Here is a 23,414-nt window from a genome sequence, read left to right as displayed (position 1 = left end):
ATTTCTTCACATATTATGCTTGAAGCAGAACTGCTGTATTAAACACCACACTTTCTGCCTCTATTAAGGCAGACTTATATTCATAATCTCTACCAGGAAAAGTGAATATCCTTTCCTACTGTTTCCTTCAGAATTCCTTTTATCTTTTTATAAATGAGATTTAGGAGCTTTCCTCCTGTTAGAAATATGTTTCTAAAGACCAGAAACACTTCAATAGGAAGATTCATTTGGCAAAGTTGCAGAATTTTGAGTTAGCTCAAATTGTCCAGCCTGTATCAGTAAGTCCAGGCTATTTGTTAGTAATAAAGAATTCAGTTCTCTATTTATACTGCATTTGTGCTGAATTTCTAAATTGAAAGGTTTATCTTTCTTTATCTCATTGGTCTTAGATTCTTGAAAAGTTTAATTAGGCTTTTATGTCTTATCCATATACTGGTATCTAGAAAGAATTGCTAATTTTATCATGTTCTATTTAGTGGCTATGTCATTTGAATCAGTGGTAATATGTCCCACTCCTTCACTGACAAGAAAAGTAACCTTTCTGATGGCAGCTGATAGACTGAGATTGGTGACCAACCTTCTCATCCAAAGATAAAGCAGCTCGGAATTTAAGCAGTTTTCAATCTGTGGTGTCAAGGATTTGTATAAGCTGAGAAATGCATTTTGTTCAGTTTTGTTTTTTCCAGAGTCAGAGGCCTTTGTTGTGACTTATTTATACTTAAATGTCAGATATGCCTAATCTGTTCATATTGATAGCATGTTGATATTCCTCAGAAGGATAACGTGTATTTGAGTGAGTTTCCTTAATAAGGAGGTGGAGTGCCATGGGAGATGCCATACAGTGTCTGAAATATTCACTTGATCTGGCAGAGATGCCCCTCTCTGGAGTGAAAACAGGCTGGGGATCAGGCAAAGACATTTGAAAAGGTAGTAGAGGCATCTTTTGAGGCAGCTGAAGAGGTCCTCATCCAGGTGAAAAATAATGCTCAGATTAATAAAGAATCTGAAGAAAAAGACTTTAAGTCCTGATCCCAGAGTTTGTGACATTCTGACAAAATGTATTATGCTAATACTACTTGTACATAAATGCCCAAAAATTAGTTTTGCATACAGAGAACACAAGAGTAAAATAACAGGTAAGTACTTTGTCTTTCTAGTCAATTTGCGATTGCAATACCTGGCAAAATCTGAGAAGTTTTCATTCTTGTTTATTGTTGACTTTGCCTTGTCCTTTACTAAAATTCTATTTACTGGCAATTTTGCCATCATGCTTTCGCAAGCAGAGCTTTCTTTGTTTTTATTGGCAGCATTTTTAAAAACTTGTCAGAAAACCAGAGTGAATTCTCCAGTCTTTATTCACTCTAGAGTGTTAATCCCTATACATTTTCTAGACACCAACATTAATGCAATACTTTTCACATAAAAAAAAATTTAAAAATCTGTTGATAAGATATGGAAGCTTATTAAAAAGCTTGAGATAGTTTCTGTCAAGAAAAAACAAGAGAACAAGAAATGAAATACTGTGAATGATCTACTTTTTGATGATCATTCAACTTCTTAACAGAAAGCTGCCCTGGAGGACTCTGACATGGTCTTTTAACTTCTTTGTCCTCAAGGGTTTGAATCTACTCAGTGTGAGGTTCCAAAGTTATCAGGGCAGGCTTGGGGTATTCTCCAGCTTTTCTCAGAAGACTTAACCAAGACTGACAGAATTCATTTCCCATGCAACTCTTGACAGGTGTCATTGAGAGAGAGCAATCTCCGTCTGCTCTCTCTGTGATTTACAATTGAGTCCCCAGGGTGAAAGGCAATTGGGGAAATACTGCCTTAGTTCTGTATGCCAGCCAACTCAAATTCTTTTCTAAAGTACTCCTTACTGCAACCCTTCTTAGCAACAGCACATTTGTGTAATTATTTAAAAACTGATAGCTGATCTTAAGTGGCACTGCAGGCATAATTGTGGTTACTTTTTAACTTGAGGGATCATATTCTCTTGCATAATCATTTGGTAAGACTTCATGTATGATGCAAGGATTTTGTTCACAGAGCACATGCTTAAATTATGCATTTGGTGACTGTTTTGTATTTCATTCATCACTGAGCTGTCTAAAGAGATACTGCTGGTATTGAAGTGAAAACTCTCAATCACACAGAAAAATTGATTCTTTGGGACTGCAATATATTCCTTGAACATTCCATATTTCTGGTCTGCATAGAGAATTAACTTTTTCTGTTCTCCCTATTGACTTGCAAAAATAGTTCAGTTAGAATTGCTTTTGGGTGGCTTTGGGCCAGCATATCTTCATGAAACAAAGTTCCTTTTAATGTCTAATACTGACTTCCCATAAGCAAACTTGGCACGACTACCTGTTAAACCAAATATTTTGTTTTAAACAGTTATATTTGATTTTCTTTTATGTTAATAATCTCAAATTCTCTGAAAAAAGGGACAGCCCATGTGAATACTGGTTAAAAATTAAACCTAGGGAGAGAATTAAATAATCCATAGGATGAGAATATTTGAAAATTGTTGTATTCATGAATCTACAAAACCTTTAATAAGTGTGAGAATTTTTAACATGCATCAGATTTTTCTTCTGTTTCAATAGACTATTCTGAGATTAAAATAATTTGAACTATTACTTTCAATGTTCTCTTTCAACTAATTTAGTGCATATTTGAGTTTAATAGCAATGATTTTCTCTAAATTGCAGTGAAACAAAAGCACTTTTTGTATTTTCTTTTGAACAAATGCTAAAAAGGCATTTCACTGTTTGTTTTTCTGCTTTTTCTTTACATTCTTTTTATTTGTACAGTATTTCCCTGTTTATCACTTTGATCCAGAAATAAAATAAGCAGTCAATATTATAGATTAAAAAAAATAGCACTTTCTGATATTCTGGAGTTCCCACAACTCCCAAATGAGATTTCTATGTGACTGATAGTCTATGATACTATGACATGTTGTCTACATTTTTGTTCTAGAAGACACTTTCTTTTAAAGGTTTTTGCCTGTAGATCTCTACTGTCCTTCCCATTTCGTCAAAGAGAATACCAGAGAATCTGCAACTTCATTCTCAGACAAAACAACAATAACAGCAGCAAAACCTAAAACCAAACCAAATGAACAAACAAAAACCTTAAAACAAACAAATGCAAAACCCCTAAAACCACCGAAACAAAACCACCCAAAAATCCCCCCAGAAAGTAAACTAAAAATATAGATTTCAGGAAAAAGGATTCTTCTTACATCATGAGAAACTTAATCCGATAAACAGTGTGAATCTTATTCTATAGCTTGGGAAGAATTCAGTAGTATGTTTCCTCATGCAAATTTGCACTAATTTTGTGTATTCATTAATGAAATTTTACTGTAAAAGTGGATGTCCTGTTTAAGCTGTGAATGCCCAGTTTTTAGTGTTATATTCCTTAGATAAAACAAATTTGGATGATATTAAATGCAGACTACTAAACATGCATCTGTACTGTGGATCTCTGTGAGTATAGCAAGGAGTTCTATTTGTACTAAGATAAAATTTTCTAAAATTTTAAATATAATTGCTATATTGATAAACTGATATTAATTCACCTTTGGACTCTTGGCAGAGAAATGTAATTATTATTTTTCTACAGGATTTTACATATATTGTTACAGCCATAAAGCACAATTCCATCTTTTTTTATCTGTGTCATTTAAGGGAAGAGCTGCTCTTGAAGGTGTAGTTGCTAGCACAGGTAGGTATCAGTGGAATGGACAGGTGTTATTTTGCCAGTTACTTTTTGATACATGCTTTCATTGGAAAATGGTGCACTGATTATAACACGGGTGTAGGTCTCAAGAAGACCTGAATTCTGTTCTCTACCAGTACAAATATTCCATACAACCCTGGACTTCATTTTATGATATGGTGGGTCACAATAGTGGCATTGTGTAATTGTGAGGTGGGAATCAAATTACCATAAAAAATAGTTTTAGCTTAATAAAAAGATTTTTAAATATTCACTTCTGTGTCTGAAATTAAATCAATATGTATTTTTAAATTAAACAGTGCCTGGCATGGGAGCTGACTTGCTTCTACTTATTTAGATGGTTTTTCATTTGAACCAAGTGGCACATTCACAGGAATTGTTTGGAGCATGGCTCAGGGGTTCGTATGGACAGGAGGATCATTCTTCATGAACTGTTCAGAGAAATTCACTCTGTTCTGGAGGGTAGCAGCTCACAATGGCATAGACTGAGCCACCATCTACTGGCCTCATGCCAGAAAACAAGTGCTGGCTTTCTTTAATTCACATTGATACAGATGTGTATTCAAATGTTTAGGAACATGTATACATTTATGTGGAAAAATTAAGTGTAAGGATGTGTTTGAACAAGGCAACTTATAACTATGCAGAGGATGCAGGCTAGTTCCAAAAGCAGAAACCTCACAGCAGCATCCACCCAGCACTACACTGTGTCTAATTGCCTAGGAAACCGGGTTAATTAGGAGGCAGCGTGAGTTGTTTCTGGGAATTGTGGTAGTTTCTGTAAGAAAGGATTGTACTGTGAGTACATATGAGCTCCTTCAGATCTAGCTTAATGTTTTGGTAAGGTAGCCTGTCAGTGGACTCTACATTTTACAGACTTTCACGTGTCCCTGTTCTACAATGATAGTTACATTGCCAGTGCAAGAATTAGACTTAGCTGACAAAGATAAGTAACTATGGAAAAAAAGTGGTAACAAAGAATGTGTCATGTAACAGAAACAAGCATTTTTTCTTCATAATACTCTTAAATAGAGATCCTCAGAAGAAAGGATTTTTGGAGTTCTTCAAAGCAAGTACAGAGACACAGACTTTCACATCCAAATTTTTCACAGTTTTCGAAGGGTAGTGAGATATTAGGACTTGATATTTTTCCCTGTCTTATGGAACAGAAAAAAAAATAGCCAAGAGCTAAAGAGGTATTTTTTTCTGTCAATGAAATCTTATGTAAACACATATTTATTTAACCTGCATTTATCTGATTTCTGTATAAAATGTTATGGTTATAACACTATGTTTAAATAAAAGTTTTTATATGAAATATAAGCTAAACTATTATAATGTAAGCTGAATGTAACTTCTCTGTTGAATTATTTCATAGGATTCACCATAAATCAAATAGGAATAGTTTCAGTTAGAAGACTAAAGTTTTATTACTGCTTGGGAACACAAAAAAAACCACAACAACAAACTGATCTCTTTCACTGAACATAATCATTCTATGTAATATCTTTCTAATGCTTTGTGTGCATCATTGTAATACCTACTTTTTAAAAATATATAGGACTTTTCTATATAATTGTATTTTCTGTGTTTTTAATAAAAATTGGTACGTGAAAAATAGGTTTCTTTATGCCAAAAAGATTCTTTTCCCCAAATATTCCTTCTAAAATAATTTTTATGAAGGAAAACTTTAGATTCATATGAGACATTCTTTAGACCGAGGTATGTTTGTTTAGAATTGTGAGGTTAAAATTATGAACATTTAACACTTTTAAGAGCATCACTTTACAAGATAAGGATAAATAAATTAAAACTGGATTTTGCTCCAGATTAAATTTTAAGATGTTAGAATTTTTCTAAAATCCTGATGCTTTTTAGCTGATTGAATGAAATGTCCCTTCAATGAATGAGTATTTGCACAAGATGCCTTGTTCTAGGGTATTGCCTAATCATCACATTTAAATCTTATGTATGGTAAAATTTAAGCTTTTGAATAAAAGGAGTAAAAAGCAGTCCATTGAAGACTATGTATATCTTACTTCTAAAATGATAATCTTACCTATATTTTTGTCCATTGATTTATTTTTCATGAAAATTGATTTGAACTAAATGACATACTTGAAAATTAGATTCCTGTAGTTCTTTGATGAGCTTTAATTTATTATAAGAATTATATTGTGGTTTTTTTAGTTTATTTATAACGTTATCTTAAGAATGAAGATGGGAGGGGTGGAGTAGGTGTTTGTAACTTTTCATATAGTTTTCAGATTAACAGACAAGAAAACTGAGTGTTTGAAAAACACTCTAACCCAAGTTTTAAATGATTCTGCAGTCACTGCAAAGTATAAAATGAAGGGGTGGGAAGGGTAGCTACACTTTATATAAAAACAAAACAGTCATGAAAATACCCATAATTTTTTATGTTTTTAATGTCTATCTGAAAAAATTACTTCATGCTTTTTGGTGCTTACCCTCACTCCTGCTCCCTTATCAAGTATTTGATTTTCACTGTTGTCCTTTACCTGTTCTACACATTAATAGCAGAAAATTTCCTTGATATGTGGAGCAAATTTTCTCATTAGAGTAAAATTTTTAAAAAAAGAAAATGTCAGAGTGTTATTTGAACTGTTTGTTCGCATAAAAATGATGTAGAATACCAAACTAAGCCTACCAATGGAATGATAAAAAATCCTTCCAATTTCTCTTTCATCTTTGAACCACTTGTATACTTGATACTATGTATCTTGTCCAAGATTATTGAAAGAACTGGAGTAAATTGTAGTATTACTTTCAAAGCAAAAAAGACCTAGTGTGTTACTTAGGAGTCAATATTTCTGATATTTAAGTCAAATAAAACCCACAAAGGAACCGTAGATGAACCACAGTCACGAGCTTCTATTGAAGCAATGAAAATAATTGCTGAACTTACTGCTCTTATGCCTCAGCAATGAAAACTGTTTGTCTTACAGTGGTGAACTGCTCTGATCCTGGCTTTGTGGAGAATGCAATTCGTCACGGACAGCAGAATTATCCTGAAAGTTTCAAATACGGCACGAGCGTGGCATACCATTGCAAGAAGGGCTTTTATCTCTTGGGCTCATCTGCACTGACCTGTAAAGCTAATGGGTTATGGGATAGATCATTGCCAAAGTGTTTGTGTAAGTGTCCATTTGGTTGTATTAGCATTAAAGAGTTGTACATGATTTTAAATTGTGATAGAAAAAAGTGTAGCCATCTATTAAGGAACAATGTGGGCTTTAAGATCAATAAATTGCAAATTGTACATCTCACTAAGGAAGGATTAAGACAAATGTCATGCAATTTACCATTATTAAAAATGTGTTTCCAGGAAACTGTGAAACTATTATTTCAAATGCCAGAAAGTCAACATTAATTTTCCCTATTGGTGAATTGTTAAGGTATCTGGAAACAGCTAGGGAAACCTAAAATTATTATTTATTTGTAATAATCTAGAATGATAGTCTAAGACTATTAATGCCTCTATCAGATATTTATATTTTTTTCAGACTCATTGTAGTGTATATATGAGAACAAATCTGTGAAATATTGAGTAGAAAAATTTGGCTCAAGAGGGTCTTTTCATAACATCACTTCATATTTCCTCCATCATTTTCTCCTCAGAGAGGGAGAAAATCTGGTGTTTCCTATGATCAGTAAGCTTCATATCAAACAAAATAACAATTTGCTTGAGTTTAATTTCCTTTGAGATATTTTCCTTCTCTGATCACTGTTAACTTGCTGTCATGATTTCTGATTTGCAATGCAATGAAAAGAAGTAGTAAATGAAATTGAATTATATTTTAATTTGAAACACATCAGATGCTTTTAAAGTTTTTGCTTTACAAAATTGCGATTTTTTAATAAAATCATTTATTTCATGGATTTACACTTATATAGCAGAGTAATGAATGTCACTAGGTTGGTGAATTTATTTCTTTATTATGCTTTTCATACTGCTATGTATGTAATATTCACATGACCCAAGTAGTTTTGTTTTCTTTTCACAATAATCTATGCTTTCAGTGTCTATCAATAAGAGCTAAAACCTGAAAAATGGGTTTATTCACATTTCAGTAGTAAAATAATTAGGGAAAATACAAAAATTTAAATACAAAATTGCTGCGTATTTTTTTAGTTTGGCCAGAATATTTACTGGTGCCAGCATGTTCTTTACTTCTTGTATCTTAGAAAAATAAATATGATTTAAAATTATAAAAATTATCAGTAATCCATTTTCCTCTTTCTCACTCAATTCATCATATTGCTATAAAAATATTACAGAATAAATATTTTATTTCACTATGTTGCTTAAACTGTACCTAGCTGTAGATATGGTAAAGCTACTTACATTGTCATATCTGCAATATTACAGTGCATTACAGTGCACTTATACAATGGCCTTATTTGGTGTCTTCCTTCCTGTTGCTAACCAAAATAAGCTGTGCTATTTGTAGGGAAGGATCATGAACAGAAATGAATGAGGAAAGAAATCTATGTATTTTTAGAGAAAGGCTAAACTGGATAGGCTAGTTTTATACATAGTTTTGTGCTTAATCTTACAAATGACCAATAAATCATCTATAGCAAGAAGAAAACAAAAGCTATGTAAGAGTTGAAATCCAGACAGACGTATATTCTGTGGAAGCAGCCTTGTATTTAAAAGTTCTAAGAGTTTTTTTCTGTGCTATGAGAACATCTCGTAAAGTTGTGTTCTTTCCTTTGTTAGCCATTTCTTGTGGACATCCTGGGGTACCTGCAAATGCAATTCTTTCAGGAGATAAATTTACATATGGCTCCATAATTCACTATTCTTGCACAGCGGGTCGAAGGCTCATAGGAAATTCTACGAGGGAGTGCCAAGAAGATAGCCACTGGAGTGGGACTCTCCCTCACTGTTCAGGTACTTGTACCAACCATTATCTGAATGTCACCTTCTCATATGAGTAAGGCTATTCTCACATGTTTTTTTAGCCAAATATTTGTTTTGTTTATTTTCTGGCTATATTTTCATTTCACCAGTAACCACTTTGCTGTATCACACCCTTTTACTGAAATATTCTCATAATCATCTTATTCTCTTTGTCATTGCTTCACAACTTCACTCTCCAGCAGGATGCTCTAGTTGTATACTGCAGTAGAAGACACAGGAAAACAGTGTTTCAAACTTGGTCAAGTTTTGCTTAAAAAGAATATATGCGTTACATTGTATTTTTATGAACATTGTTATGTGTAAACAAAGGTCGTTACATAAGAAAATTTTGATTAAGAAACTCCATGCCAAAGGTATTAAGGTAAACTTTTACCTTAAACCTTTAAAACTTGTACATTTTACTCCTCTTTTCTCTTGCAGAAATATACTTTATTATTCTCACAATGTCTTTATTATTGTCAGAAATGTCTTGGTGCTGTCAGGAAGTGTAGGAACAGATCATTCTCCCCTAGATTATGGAGATCTAAAAGGAGCCATAAAACATCACACAGTTTTTTTGAAGTGTTCAGGCCAGGATTGGCTACTAAGGGCATCCACAGCATATTAATAGCTTTTGTAAGAGAAACATGTATACACACTTTGGTATATTAAAATCAAATACCTGAATGGTTTTAGAAGAAAATTTTCTAGTGAGAAAATTGTTCATAATTACCCATTATACAATCTTATAACTTCTCTTGAACTATTGGACATGCCTACTGTTGGGCTGATGTGATTCAATGTGGTTCAATTCAAATTTGACCTAATTTAAATAGGTGTAAGGTACTTTGATTTATTTTCAGTACTTTGAGAAAGCCCTGAATAAGTTAATTGAAAACGGTCCATTTATGAGCTGCAAGGATGATTCTGCAAGGATGCTGAGCAGAATTTGAAATACTGAGAAAAGGAAATTAATTTAAATCACTACTGTTTCTTTTCAGTTCTCTGCTGCTCAAGGAAATAGTTTAGATTCTTCTCAAACTGCTAGATCTCACTGCCATCATGGTCTCTATGCCTAGACCTGAAAGGCATCGCTGCACAACAAGAAATCTTTTCTTGCTTATCTTAAGCTCACTTTATGTCACTTTCACCTATTTATCCAGCATAGTATTCCAGATCTGAAATTACATCAAGACTTGAATAACCAGATAACAATCTAGTGCTGTTATCTGACATTTCTCACCACAAAAATATCCTATTGGTGGAGGGAAATTTTAATTGCTCATAATTGAGACTCTTCAGATATTTTCAGTCATGAATATGACAGTATTTTATAGACTCATAGATTTTGAAAACATTTAAGAGCCCTGTACTCATGTTTTATGGTGGGGAAGATATGTCTATTGTAACTAAAATATTGTTACTGATACAGAATTCAATTTTCTAACTTTGAACACCATCTCAATGGGTCACCATCTCAAGAGCAAGGTAATTCCCAAGGAAAATGAAAATCTACCTCTGTTGGCTCAATGTAAAAAATCAACTAACCCCCCCCAAAAAAAAACCACAAAGAAAACCCTAAAAAGGTATCTCATTTCTCTATGGTATTTAGAATTGTAAAACAAACTACACTTTCCAAGTTAGATATTCAGGAGATTAATCCATCAAAATCCAATATGAATAATTTTTTGTCATAATGTCAGTGAAAGAATGATTGTGCCCAGGCTGACTGAGAACTCTAATTGGTTTTGTACTTCGGGGATAAGAAAAACAGTCCAAATATAATGTTTAAAACCTGTAGTCTCTTTCGGAATGGGATTAATTTCTTTATTATATATTAATATATGTTTGAATGCCTGATGGTTCTATGATGGTAGAAATATGATCTCGGGGTTTGTTTTCACCTGGGACCTGTTACAATTGTGGACTTTTGTAGCTTATGAATTAAGCAATAGTTGACATTTTTGTTTAAAAATGGATAATGGATAATTCAATAATGGATAGTGAGTCTTCTACATTGCCAAATAGAAAGGGGTGTAGGCCTTCATATTACTATAACTACCTTTGTCTATACCCTTTGATAAAACATTTCATGGTCCCAGTTCAAATTTTCTCCAAGTCACAACTAGTCATGTTCAAGAAAAACAAAAAAATGTCTAGTCATTCATCTGGAATTCTCTCAGCAAAATCCCTAAGCAACTGAGACATCATCAAATTTTCAGAATCATAGATCATTCTGTCCTGAAAAATCCCTTTGCATTCACAAGCCAAAGTATATGTGATGTATCTGTTTCATGCCATAAACATGCCACAGTGGGAGCCTGAATCACAGTTCTCATGTTATTTCACACATTTTAAGCAGACAGAAGTGTCTGTGAAATAGTAATGTCTTAGAGTAAGTGGAAGCAGGTAGCATCCAGAGGCCACATCTGGATTTCTGCCTTAGCAGTACCAGGGCATAAGTCATGGATGATCCCTGAGACCATTATATTCATTAAATTAATTTAGACTGATTAACAGATTAACTTTTACCCATCACACCTGCCCATCCATCAAACCACACACAAATACATTACAAGTTTGTGGGTGCTGGAGATCATTCTCAACAGTCAGTTTGGAGGCAGCCACTGTATTTTGGAGAGTGAGTTTTATTGTACACAGAGAGACAGAATATACCAGCTGACTTAAGACACTCTCACTGTTTACAAGCATGTATTTATACCAGGAAATCTAGGTCCAAATGCTGTAGGGCAGTGTGACAAGCGCAATCTATTCTAGAAGAACCTAGTACTAAAGAAAGTGAACACAGTCAAAGCCCATAAGTTAATCTTGAATTTAGGAACTGTCTCAGCCTCCTTTTATATGAAATCATGATTGTATCCACACTTACTTGCTATTATTAAATCCTTATGGCATGTAATTGTGCTTTCTGACATAAGAAAATTTTAATTTATAAATGAACTATTTAGTTTTCTCAAAAATTTGGTATTTTTTCTCTTTGTTTAGGATTTTATCTTATATATGAGAGGGGTGCCTATGAAGAAAAACCCATTTAAGGGTACACAGAGTTAAAACTATTAAAGTATTTACATGTATTTTGAAAAATAAAATCGAAGCCCAAAATCAAAACCTATAGTTTCAATAGAATTTGAGTTCAGACATATAATTCAAAAGTGGAGAACAAAGGATAACATTGCTGTTAATTGCAATGTAGACACAAAGGGATTTAGGAGATATGTAATTTTATACCCAAATCTATAATAAATGGTTGATACTGAGACCATGCTTCCTTAACCATCTTGTATAGTATCTTCTGTAACAGTTGCTTTCATGTGATAAAGCATTTGACTGATGCATCAGACTTATGAGGGCATCTTTGAGAGCTCTGTCTTGCAACACGTTTTTTCTCTTCAAAATTTGTAACCAATATTTGCATAGAAACAATGCAGTGTCTCTATTCACAAGAGAGTAGTTTCACTGCCACTACATTTGCACATAACATCCCTGCCAATAATTGTGCCTGTTGTGTTTTGCAGGAAATAATCCTGGTTTTTGTGATGATCCAGGAGTACCAGCCCACGGGTCTAGACTAGGGGATGAATTCAAAACAAAAAGTCTGCTACGTTTCTCGTGTGAAATGGGTTATCAGCTGCGAGGGTCTGCAGAGAGAACGTGCTTGCTTAATGGCTCCTGGTCAGGTATCCAGCCTGTGTGTGAAGGTGGGTATTGATACATCGGCATTTTGACACTATTGACACACTTCCAAATGACTTTTTATTCTTTGATTGAAAGATTTTGTTAGGCGGAAATAGGCTTTCATAACATTCTGCAGAAAGGTGATATAAAAATGTTTAAAAGCAGTTCATGTTTTGCTTAAATACTTACATCTAAACTGCTAAAGTTTTGGAATATATATTTATAAGAAGTTTGTGAGAAAATAATTTTAGTTAAAAAATAATTACCCTGAAAATAAATAATAGACACCTGAGTTAAATGTTAAAAAAATGCTTTTCATTGAAGAGATATGAAAATGGAGTGATAAATAAATCTGTCATCTGTTTTTTAATAATAAAGTACTTTCATCTTCTCTTTCCATGTAATATCTATGCATCAGGGACTGAATAAATGATAAAATAAAGTTGCATAAATGAATATATAAATTAAGTATAAATGAATAAATCAGTGCATATTTCTCAAAAGAAGTTAGTCTATTTTCTAATGAGATATTTTTATGCTGCCTCTTTCAGAAGAAATGCAACAAAAATATTTTTGAAATCACAATTTTAAACCAGATGAAAAACATAATAAAGAATTTTTACATTTTTTGTGAAATTAAAATTGGGAAGCAGAAATAGAAGACTTTAAATTCAGTTTTATAATGACTGCTCATTTTCTGAGAATGTTTGAAAAATTGTTTTATCTAAGTCATCAGAGTTAATGGATTCTGTAGTATCTGTTGTCTCCTAAACTACATGATAAAATGGAAGATAGAACAAAATATTTGTTACACTTTTTTTTACCTAAACTTTTTATTCTGAGAACAATTATTCTTTTGCAGTATTCTTCAGCACAGACTAATCTCCTGTCAGTGCAGATAGCATCATAACTGTATAAAAATGGCAGTGAGCACAGGATCAGTATTTGAATCATTATTTTCAGCAGAAAACTGAAGTTTTGCAGTATCTTTTCTGCTTGCCTTACATGAAGACATTAACTATAGTAGGACAGCAGAAGTCAGTGGCAATTATCAGTGTTTTAAGTGCTGCTTTTTTCCAGGTTTAATCATAGTGGTTGCTTCAACCTTGTCTTTTCAGAAAAAAAAAAAAGAAAACAAGAAAAAAGCCTCTTTTTTTCTTCCATTTTTATATAATCCTTCAATTTTTCCCTATTTATTCTAAGTAACAATAAAATTAGGAAAAGTACATTTATTCATTCCTGCAAGTTCAAGTTACAAGCTGTTGAATTTTTCTCTTTACTATTTGAAACTTTTAAACTTAGAAAGTGATTAAAAATTGATTTTAAAAAGGCATTAAGGCATTATTTCAAACATAAATGGCAGACAAATTTTTAATTGGCAAATTGTATTAGTTTTAATCACAAAATCTAACAGTGTTATATTTTAATTATTAGATTATAACTATTATGTTGGGAGCCATGCAGCAGGTCCAAGTCTTTCTTCTGCTGGGGACCCCAGAGGTGGATGCAGTACTCTAGGTGGGGGTCTCAAAAGATTGGAGTTGCTAGAAAAGTTGTTAGAAAAACTCAAAACAAAAACACAAATTATTTTAATGATTGGTTGGTCCACTGGAAAAAAAAAAAAAAAACAACCTCTCCTTCCAAAAAACCCCAACATGTAATCAAAGAAATCAAGTTAAGCCACTGTCAAATCTTGAATATATGAAGCTGAAACATAATTATTGCCTTAAAGACTTGATATAGATGCCCAAAAGTTATGGAGGCCACTACAGAATGTCTGTTCTTTTCTTGATTCAAAAAATAAATCAGCAAGAAACTCACAATTTGCTATTTATGCATTTTTACAATTGAAAAAGGAGATACCAGAAGACAGAAAGAGAATAGAAAATGTGCCAAAAGGCAAAACAGAGGTACAGGTCTGTCAGAAACCCCTGAATGAGCTTTATTTGCTCCAATGACTGTATTGGGTGGAGTAGAACTAAAAGGGCAAAATATCTGAATCAGGAATTGGAAAAAAAAGGAAAAAAAATGCAAATAATAATATTAACAAAGAGAAATAAATTGTTAATTCAAGAATATACCTATTACATATTTTCTCAGTAAAACTTGCTATAGGTGTTTTCAAAGATGAGCTATTAACCTAGTTGTTTTCTTTCCTTTTTTTTCATCACAGTTAGTCACCTATCATCAAAAAATTTTTTTTTTCAAATCTCTTCTTTGCAGCTGTATCTTGTGGGAACCCTGGTACACCAGCCAATGGTATGATAATATACACTGATGGAATATTATTCTCCAGCTCAGTCATTTATGCCTGCTGGGAAGGTTACAAAACTTCAGGGCTAACTACAAGACATTGTACTGCTAATGGGACATGGACTGGCACTGCTCCAGACTGCACAGGTCAGAAACAAATTTTCTTCCCCTAAAGCTTTAACATAGTAAGTCATCCAGCCTTCCTATTGAAAATTATTATTTTGATAGATAAAATAACACATTCTTCCACATTCCTGTCTTTAATACCTGAATATTTTAATATGTCTAAAGGTACATGCCCTTATAATACAGGCTAGATGCTTCCAGAACTATCTTCTTATGATTGATACATAGGTAACTTTATTGTATTTGTTTACCTCAGAAATGTCAGTTTGATTATATTAATATTTTTTGGAATAATGTTGTATTTAGCTGTTCCTTTAGAGTTTCCTTTAGCATTTTTTCTTTTTTTAACTTGTGGCTTATGCTTAGAGGAGGAAGTTCTGGTAGCTTAAAATCAAATTTTGTGTAATTGGACACATTATTGTGCCAGTTTTTATTGTAAGCAAAATGAGTCAGAATTGATCAATTACCATTCTGCTAAGGACCAAGAATCAGGGAGCAGCAAGACTGGGCTATTCCATCAGGTAGGGTGAGCAGGGACCAGAGGAGTGCTACAAGGCAAGCAGGGCTAGTGGCTTCACTGACAAATCCAGACTCACAGTACATCAGTATTTTTATAAGCACACACACACAAAAAAAAAAAGAAATCTATAAAAGGAGGAAAAAAAAGCATTTCATAATTCTGCTGGAATTGTATTGCACCATCAACTTCAGGCTTGATGTGACAAAGATCTCAGTTTGAAGGGAGAAAACGTCTGTCAAAACTACCACCGAGAGTCTGCAGGACCTGTAGAGGCTCCTGTGCATGCCAAATGAGACTACTGTGTTAAAGGAAAATTATATTTGGTCCATGGTATTGAAATGCCTCAGAAAGATCATTTTCTTGACAGAAACAAAATTTATCTTCACAGAAACAAATTTTTTCTTGTATTGTAAACAAAAAGAAAGGACATTAGGTATGCATGGTTATATATTTATTTAAAAAATCCTTTTTTCTTTTCTTCACTAGTGATTAACTGCGGGGACCCAGGTGCATTAGCAAATGGCATTCAGTTTGGAAATGATTTTACCTTTAATAAGACAGTCAGCTATCAGTGCAATCCAGGCTATCTGATGGAACCTGCAAGTTCATCTACCATGCGTTGTGTAAAAGACAGCACTTGGAACCAGAGTAAACCAATTTGCAAAGGTGAGCTTTTGAATTTAACAGTTTACAAGTACTGTTTTGACACATATGTGATATTCACTAATGGCTGTCTTTATTTATTAAAAAAAATCAAAATATTCTCTGGAACAACTACTGTTTCAAATGCAACTAAAACATTTGGATAAGTATTTCTGTAGAATTTATATTTGTTTTGCACATATGCTGTGATAGAATAGTAGTCAAAACAGTGACCTTATTGACTAAAGTAGAAAATCACTCTGCGATAAATATTGTCAGAGTGCTTAACTTAAAAAAATATGAATGTAGTACCCATTTTCCTTTTTGGCCTATTTCCCTTGGATTAGATAGAAAAAAATTCTTTAACAGGATTCTGCGAACCAAGGTTTCTGTGAAAGATTCCCTTGTTGCAGTAGTGTAGTCATCATAAACAGCCAAAAACGTGCTTCACAAATAGCTAATTACAAGTGCTAGCAGGAAGGTTGTAGTGGAGATGAGGCTGAAAGACAAATAAGGCAGCCTGGTGAAAATTGTTAAAACAACTTCAGCAGCCCAGGGAGCAAATTTAACAGCCTAGGGCATCTTCTGCTTATAGAAGGCCTAGGCTGCCAACTCACCTAGCACCACTTCACAGTGATATCTAAGTCTAGCCTACTAATTAAATTTTGGCATATGTATTCAACTGACTGCATTTTTCTGCCATCAGAATTACTGCCTGAGTGATTTTATGGTTGTGGCCTTTGTTAAAAGAAATTATATGGAAGTGTAAATGTGGACATTCCAGATTTCATCATTTTGGGCACCTTTATCAGAAGATAAAAAACATCAGAATAATTTCTTAGCCCCTAATTACCAATAAAATTAGTCACCACTGTGTGTGGAAAGCCTTAGAAAATGAGCAGGTGAATGAACAGTCATATTAAATAGTGCTGCAAAATTAGTTTAAAAGAAAATGCAAATATTGAGAAATTTAGAACCATAAAAACTTCTTTATTGAAAGAAGTAATGTTTACTGAATACCTTTACTTAGCTAGTAACCTGTTGCCCAAAATAATCAGTAATGAATATGTAGGGAGAAAATATGAAAATAAGTAGCAATGTACTCTTTGGGCTTCTAGTAACCTAGCACTCAGGGACTTCCTAAATTCAGAGCCTTTATTTTTGTTTTTAAATTAATTTTCTGTCTATTATAGACTGCTATGTCAACACAGGTATCCTTTGTTGGAACAATAGTCTGAAATAACTTTTTTTAGATTCAAACCTATGAGGGCTTGTTATATTATGTATTCCTAAACCCAATAAATTCTTGAAATGGCAACTTTTCTTTTTCTGACACAGCTATTACTTGTGGCCCCCCTCCAACAGTACTGTATGGGAAGGTGGAAGGATCTGATTATCGCTGGGGTGCTAGTGTGAGTTACAGCTGTGCAGAAGGCTATCAGCTGTCCAACACAGCTATTCTCTCCTGTGAAGGGCGAGGAGTTTGGCGGGGAGACATCCCACAATGTTTGCGTAAGTTTTCAGGGTACACTTGTGTCGGGCTTCACCAAAGCTACAATCAGTTCTCTTGGGTTACAGTCACAGGATCACAATTTAAAAAGGACTCAGCTGCGTCAGGTAATATATGAATTACTGCAGGATTCTGCTTTCTTGTACCAAAGGGCTTACCTTGATATGATATTTGAGTGTCTTCTTCCTTTCCCTCAAAGTCACCCCAATATCTTGTTACCTAATTGCACCCATCACCATTTGCCTTACTGGTAATCCTATTGGATGTTCTGAATTTGGCTTGTGGTGATCATGGCTGGAATATTCCCTTACACTTTTCCTTTTATTTTCTTCCCTGTTTCCATTTCCATTGACAGGTGAAAACAAGGATGCTAGCCCTTAAGCTCATAGCTCATAGCTTTTCTAAGCATTTTTTTTCTTCATGAATGCGAGTACATACCGTCATATCTTGCTTGTATTTATTTTTCAGCATTTTCTAAATCTGTCAACTCAACTCTTTGAGTGCTTGAAATCTTGTTAGGACCCTGATAAACATTTTCCCTTTTATCTAATTAAGGCAAAAATTTCCAACCTACTCATTTGTGTGTGTCAAATGTGAAAAAATGATTTTATTTTTAAGCATTGCAATATTGCATTGTCTACTTCAGGATTATTTTATCATCCAAATCTAATCAATATTTGTGTCTCACTTAAAAGTTCTATTTTTCCAGGTTAAGTTCTACACTTACAATAGCTATAACAGTGACAATTTATTTTAAATTGCTGTCAAGAATTTTGGAGATCTACAGTCCTACACAGATAAATGAACACAGCATTTCCACTCATATCCAATATGCCTGCCTTGCACATAAAACAATGTAGAATACTTCAGGTTAAAGCATGTACAGATTTTAATATCTTTTTTTCTTTTCATTTCTATGTATCAGCTGTGTTTTGTGGTGATCCTGGTACTCCAGCAGAAGGACGCCTCAATGGAAAAAGTTTCACCTACAGATCTGAAGTTAGCTTCCAATGCAGACCTCCTTTTATTCTGATAGGCTCTTCAAGAAGATTCTGTCAAGCAGATGGCACTTGGAGTGGAATTCAGCCAACATGCATTGGTAAGAAACTACCACTAACGCATGTTCGACTGAGAATATTCTTGAAAATTCAATTATTACACTATCATAAATCTAGCAATTAGCTATCCAAGTATAGAAAAGATCTTTGTAATATAAAAATAACTAGTTTTATAAGGTTATATTTTGAATATAAATACTATAGGATAAACATAATCACATATGAAGCCATTTGTATATTTACAGGGTTGTTTGTCTGCTGAAAATGCAGAACGTCAATAAGTGCAAGTGCGTAAATTTGTTCCATCTATTTTTAGAATCTCTTGGATATGCAGTAGACTGTGACAGATTAAAGACCAGATTTTGTCACTGGAGAGTTAAAGGCATTTTTCAGAATCAATCCTAAATCAAAGTGTTTTTGACTTTGTGAGCATGGCTTGTACATCTCTGATCTTTTGAAATTCTGATTAATTCCCAAATACTCTCAGTTTCTCATTGACTGCTGTACAACTGGTGGGCTTTTAGCATGTTATATCAATCAGATTGGCACCTTTAACTCCCACTGACATCGCAATTTGATCCCACTTGAGGTGACTTGCTAGAGAAAATTAGTTTAGTTTTATAATAAAAAAACTCTCTCTGATATTTCTAAACAAACATATTCAGATGTAGATTTTAGGCTGTTTATATATTTTGTCATGGCTGAGATATTGGCTGTGTGAAAGAGCTGGGCACTCTGAAAAAAGGTTGTAATCATGATTATTGAAAGCAGTCTGTATTTTTAAATGAAGACATTACAGTTAGTATGAATTAAAAACTTCTCTCTATAGTTTTTGCAAACTGGGCAATCATCTTACACCTATATTTTGCTACAGAGGCAAGAAAGCTTAAAAAAGCTAATTTTCAGGTCTGATGGAAAGAATCAACTTTGAAAATGTAATAATAAATTTCTGTTTATATTTTATATAGTGTAATGTGGAAGTACATGGAAAGTAGTGCATCAAAGATACAAGTTTTTCTTTTACATCATAGTTTTTATGTTACTGTAAAAGGAAAATATTAGATCGTCTAACATATTTACAGCTAAAATTTCTAAGCCATTTGAAGGTTAAGAAGAGTGAACAATATCTAGAACTAGACCTGAAAAAAAACATATCATGGAAGCTTTTCTGTTTCTGCGTAGCAATGGTTTCCTTAGAATACTTTGTGAAGCCTTGCTTTGGGTTCTTCAGATGAGACCTATCTTAAAAATTCAATTCAGCTTCATGTCTATTATTAGAAATAGAATTCCAGCTGTTGATAATTTTTAAAAAGTTCTTGAGCTGTTCAAGCATCTCAACATCAGGGGAATGTTTGCTTTTCATTCTTACACTTTAGGTCAACATCCACCTAACTTTTGAAGCCTTTGGTAAATGTCACTGCAGTTGAATTTTTGTGCTCCACTGATGGTCAATATTGAAAATGGGAGTTGGCCAAGAGTGAAATGAAATATCATGGTTTTGGAAATGAAAAGTTCAATTTTTGCTCTACAGAAAACTAAAAATTGTTACAGATGAAGTATGTGTTCTTCATAATTCAGTGTCAGCACACAGCAGACTCGGTTGCCATGAGAGAATCACATCCTACAGAAAAATTCATTGGATGAAGTTCTGTGCTGTCTAAATGGTGAATATGACTGGGCAACTCCAAAGCAACCACCAGAATATGAGCATTACTGAATGAAAAAATAGTTCTAGGCTGCTTTAAATTACTCTCATGAAACAGAACAATGAGTTTTAATCTGTTGGCATGTGCTTTTTCATTGAGGGAATTTTATTCTCCAGCAACAACAGAGGTGGTGCTCCATTAGAAGCTTACTTTCTTTGTGGCATAGAAAAGAATCCTATACAAAAATAAAAAGTATTTCCTTGCTATAAGAAAGCAGGCTGATTATGGGTTTGGGGTTTTTATTTTGTTGGATTTTTTGCGTTTGAGGAGTTCTGGTTGTTTTATTTTGGGGGTGTTTTTTTTAGAAATACTTATCATTAAGCTGTTCATTTGAAATAAAGAAAATATAAAGATTTCTAAAGATTTCTCTATGTATTCCAGTTGAATTGTGAGTAGTGAAATATACTATGGATTCAAAGAGATTTAAAAGTATATGATTGCTAAAAATTAATGCAACCCCTACTGTAAAGTCTGCACTACCAGAAATACCTGCAAAAACATTTTTAAAAAATGACAGTGTGCTGAAACAAATTACTATGATATACGTGGTAATTTAATTGGAAATACTAATGTAATATATAGAAAAGCATGCATTCAACTAAGAATTGAATTCTTGTCATCACTAGACATTGATGGAATGATTTAATCTTTGCAGACAGTTTTAGAGTCTTTTTTTCATACCATAATAATATGTGTTTCACATTTTGCATTAGATCCAGCTCACAATACATGTACAGACCCTGGTACTCCTCATTTTGGAATACAAAACAGTTCCAGAGGTTATGAGGTAATTTTTAAATTATTATTTATTAGCTTTCTAAAATGAAAATGTATTTAATAATTGCATCAGAAATTTAATGAGAAGCATTTTATGTAGTCTTAAATGTCTGATGCAAACCTTGAGAAATTTCCACCCTCTTTTTAATAAAAACTTATTCTTCATGCCAAGCTTTTTTTAAAACATTCAGCTTAAAGAAAGAATTTCTAACCCTGAAATATATCATGCATTCAATCCTTTAGGAGACTTTAGTATGGAAGGCTATTTATAAATTGATTACTTAATATGATATGACATAATATAATTACCCTGCTTTATGATAATAATTCTTTCATACAGTGATGAATAGCCAGTAAATACCTAACAACCGAAGACCTGTGTAATTCAAAGGCCATGTAGTCCTTGACAAAAAAGTCAGCAAGTGGCTTTTTAAATTAGAAATCCATGTTATATTTTATTCAGTCAGAGAAGATGAAATTATTCTGTGTTGTCTCCAGGTTCTCTGTGATGTATATCCTTTCTATAATTTCCAAATTCCTCACAGGTGGTTAGTTCAAAGAGTGAGAGTCAGAAAAGTGACTGAGGAAATAACCGTAGATGCAACAATGACCAATCCACAGTCATTATATAGACTGATAAACTTTATGTGGATAGATCTTTCAGGTATAAATATGTGTGACTGAAATTTAAAATAAGTTCTTTTTGGGTTTGCTGCTTATTTCTGAGCCTGGGGCAGTGTGCCCATTGTGACCAAATTAGTAGAACTGTTTTCCAAAACATCCTTTCTGTAATTCCTCCGGTTCCTCTCTCTCCTACAATTTTTCTGTCTTTTGTTGCTGTGGCTGTGAGCTCTTTTCTTCACCTTCTGCTCCTGCCTGGCTCACAGATATTGAGGCACTAATCCCTGAGCCACATCTTGTGGCCTTACCCAAGGCAGTTCTGCTTCCAGTAATAGGTGCAGCTGCCTTTCTGATGTCTTGTCTTGATCCTGTACCTGTCCCCATTTTCTCTTTAAAAACAACTCCAATCTTTGCACCTTCTTTTAACAGGGGGTTGTTTTCTTTTTTCTCCCCCTTTTTATCTAACTCACAATTGTCTTTCATAATTGTACTGGCCAATTCACTGTTCTACTGTGTTATTCATGTTTATGTTGACTGATCTTCTCTTCCCATTCACCTCTAGAGGCCATAGTAGGTCTTTCTCTGTTGTGCTTTAAGTCTGTCTCCAGTATGTGCTCATTCTCAGAGTGCTATCTTGTACCACAACATGGACATTTCTCTCTAGTGGCTACAGAGCTAGATTTTGGGGGTTTTCATACATTATTCATGGACTTCCTGTTTGTATTACATAACCAAACTTTTATAAAACACTTTTCAGCAATCTTTCCTCATTATAGTACAGTGTGATGATTGGCAGCAGATCTTTGTAGGGTTTTTCTATCTACCAGCATCCTGTCTTGCCCCATTCATTCTGTCTTTTGTGCTTCCCTACGCTGTGACTTATAAATAGCCCCAATGTTTTTCATCTAAGTATTACACAAAGAGTGTGCTGCTTTCATTTTAAGTTTTAGCAGTAAAATGAAAAAGCAGTATAGCTCTTTAACTACCTTGAACCTCTCTTACTTTTTGCTTGGTCTTTTGGAGCTCTGAGAAAAGATTTGCATGTCGTTATTACTGACAGATAGCAGAATTGGCACAAGTAAAATGACTTAGACTCAAGACTAGCCACACAGTGTTCTACTCCCTATGAAAGACATACTGCGTGTCCTTGACAGGATAGAGAGAATAATATGTTTAAAAATAGTTAGAAAGACATAAATCTACAAATCCATATCACTAATATGACCTTTAAAAACACCAGCGATTTTCCCAAGCTACATCTGGGAGAAATGGTGTGCATTTGCTCAACATCTGTCATGATAAGCAGGTTTTATATAATTGAGTGTATAGATAGCAGGTAGCTACTTTTGAAGATGCTAATTTATGATTTTCATTGAAGCCGTTCTATGACATTTGCAGTGCAGAGCTATCTGCCTTTCTATAACTGCAAGCTCTTACTAATACATATTGATCACTGCTCATTTGCAACTTGTCTGTGAGATATGTTACTTTATTAAAGTAATATAATTTCCAATAATGTGAATTTTGTCCAATTTATTTATTTATTTACTTATTATTGACAAGATTATTTTATCCAAAACAAAAGTAATGCTTTACTGATTAGCCCCATATCATTAAATTACTTGGTCTGGAGTTACATTCTGGTTACTTTTGTCAGTACCATCAATAAGTTCATTTTACTAGAACTCTCCATACAATCTCTTTCTAATCTCTTAAGAAAATTCTTTCTCACCTGCAATTTTGTTTGTAGTTTTCATGCATTTCTATTCCCAGTTGAAATCTAAAGAGCATTTTCTCAGTTATTTTTACCTTTTCTTTTGAGAAA

General features: G+C 33.6%; 1 protein-coding gene across 1 annotated transcript in view; it reads left to right on the top strand.

The window, feature by feature from the left end:
* The window catches only part of CSMD1 (CUB and Sushi multiple domains 1), a 1,057,303-nt gene that overhangs the window by 1,012,037 nt on the left and 21,852 nt on the right, over positions 1–23,414 (top strand). The window contains exons 55-62 of the mRNA XM_030946379.1: positions 6,720–6,908; positions 8,498–8,671; positions 12,217–12,399; positions 14,600–14,776; positions 15,762–15,941; positions 17,256–17,429; positions 18,353–18,526; positions 20,905–20,978. Of these exons, the coding sequence (XP_030802239.1) occupies positions 6,720–6,908; positions 8,498–8,671; positions 12,217–12,399; positions 14,600–14,776; positions 15,762–15,941; positions 17,256–17,429; positions 18,353–18,526; positions 20,905–20,978 (1,325 nt within the window). The remainder of the gene's footprint in view (positions 1–6,719; positions 6,909–8,497; positions 8,672–12,216; positions 12,400–14,599; positions 14,777–15,761; positions 15,942–17,255; positions 17,430–18,352; positions 18,527–20,904; positions 20,979–23,414) is intronic.

Source organism: Camarhynchus parvulus, chromosome 3 (assembly GCF_901933205.1).
Source record: "Camarhynchus parvulus chromosome 3, STF_HiC, whole genome shotgun sequence".
Taxonomy (NCBI): domain Eukaryota; kingdom Metazoa; phylum Chordata; class Aves; order Passeriformes; family Thraupidae; genus Camarhynchus; species Camarhynchus parvulus.
Note: the sequence above shows the minus strand (reverse complement) of the source record. Positions and strands in the feature narration are given on the sequence as shown.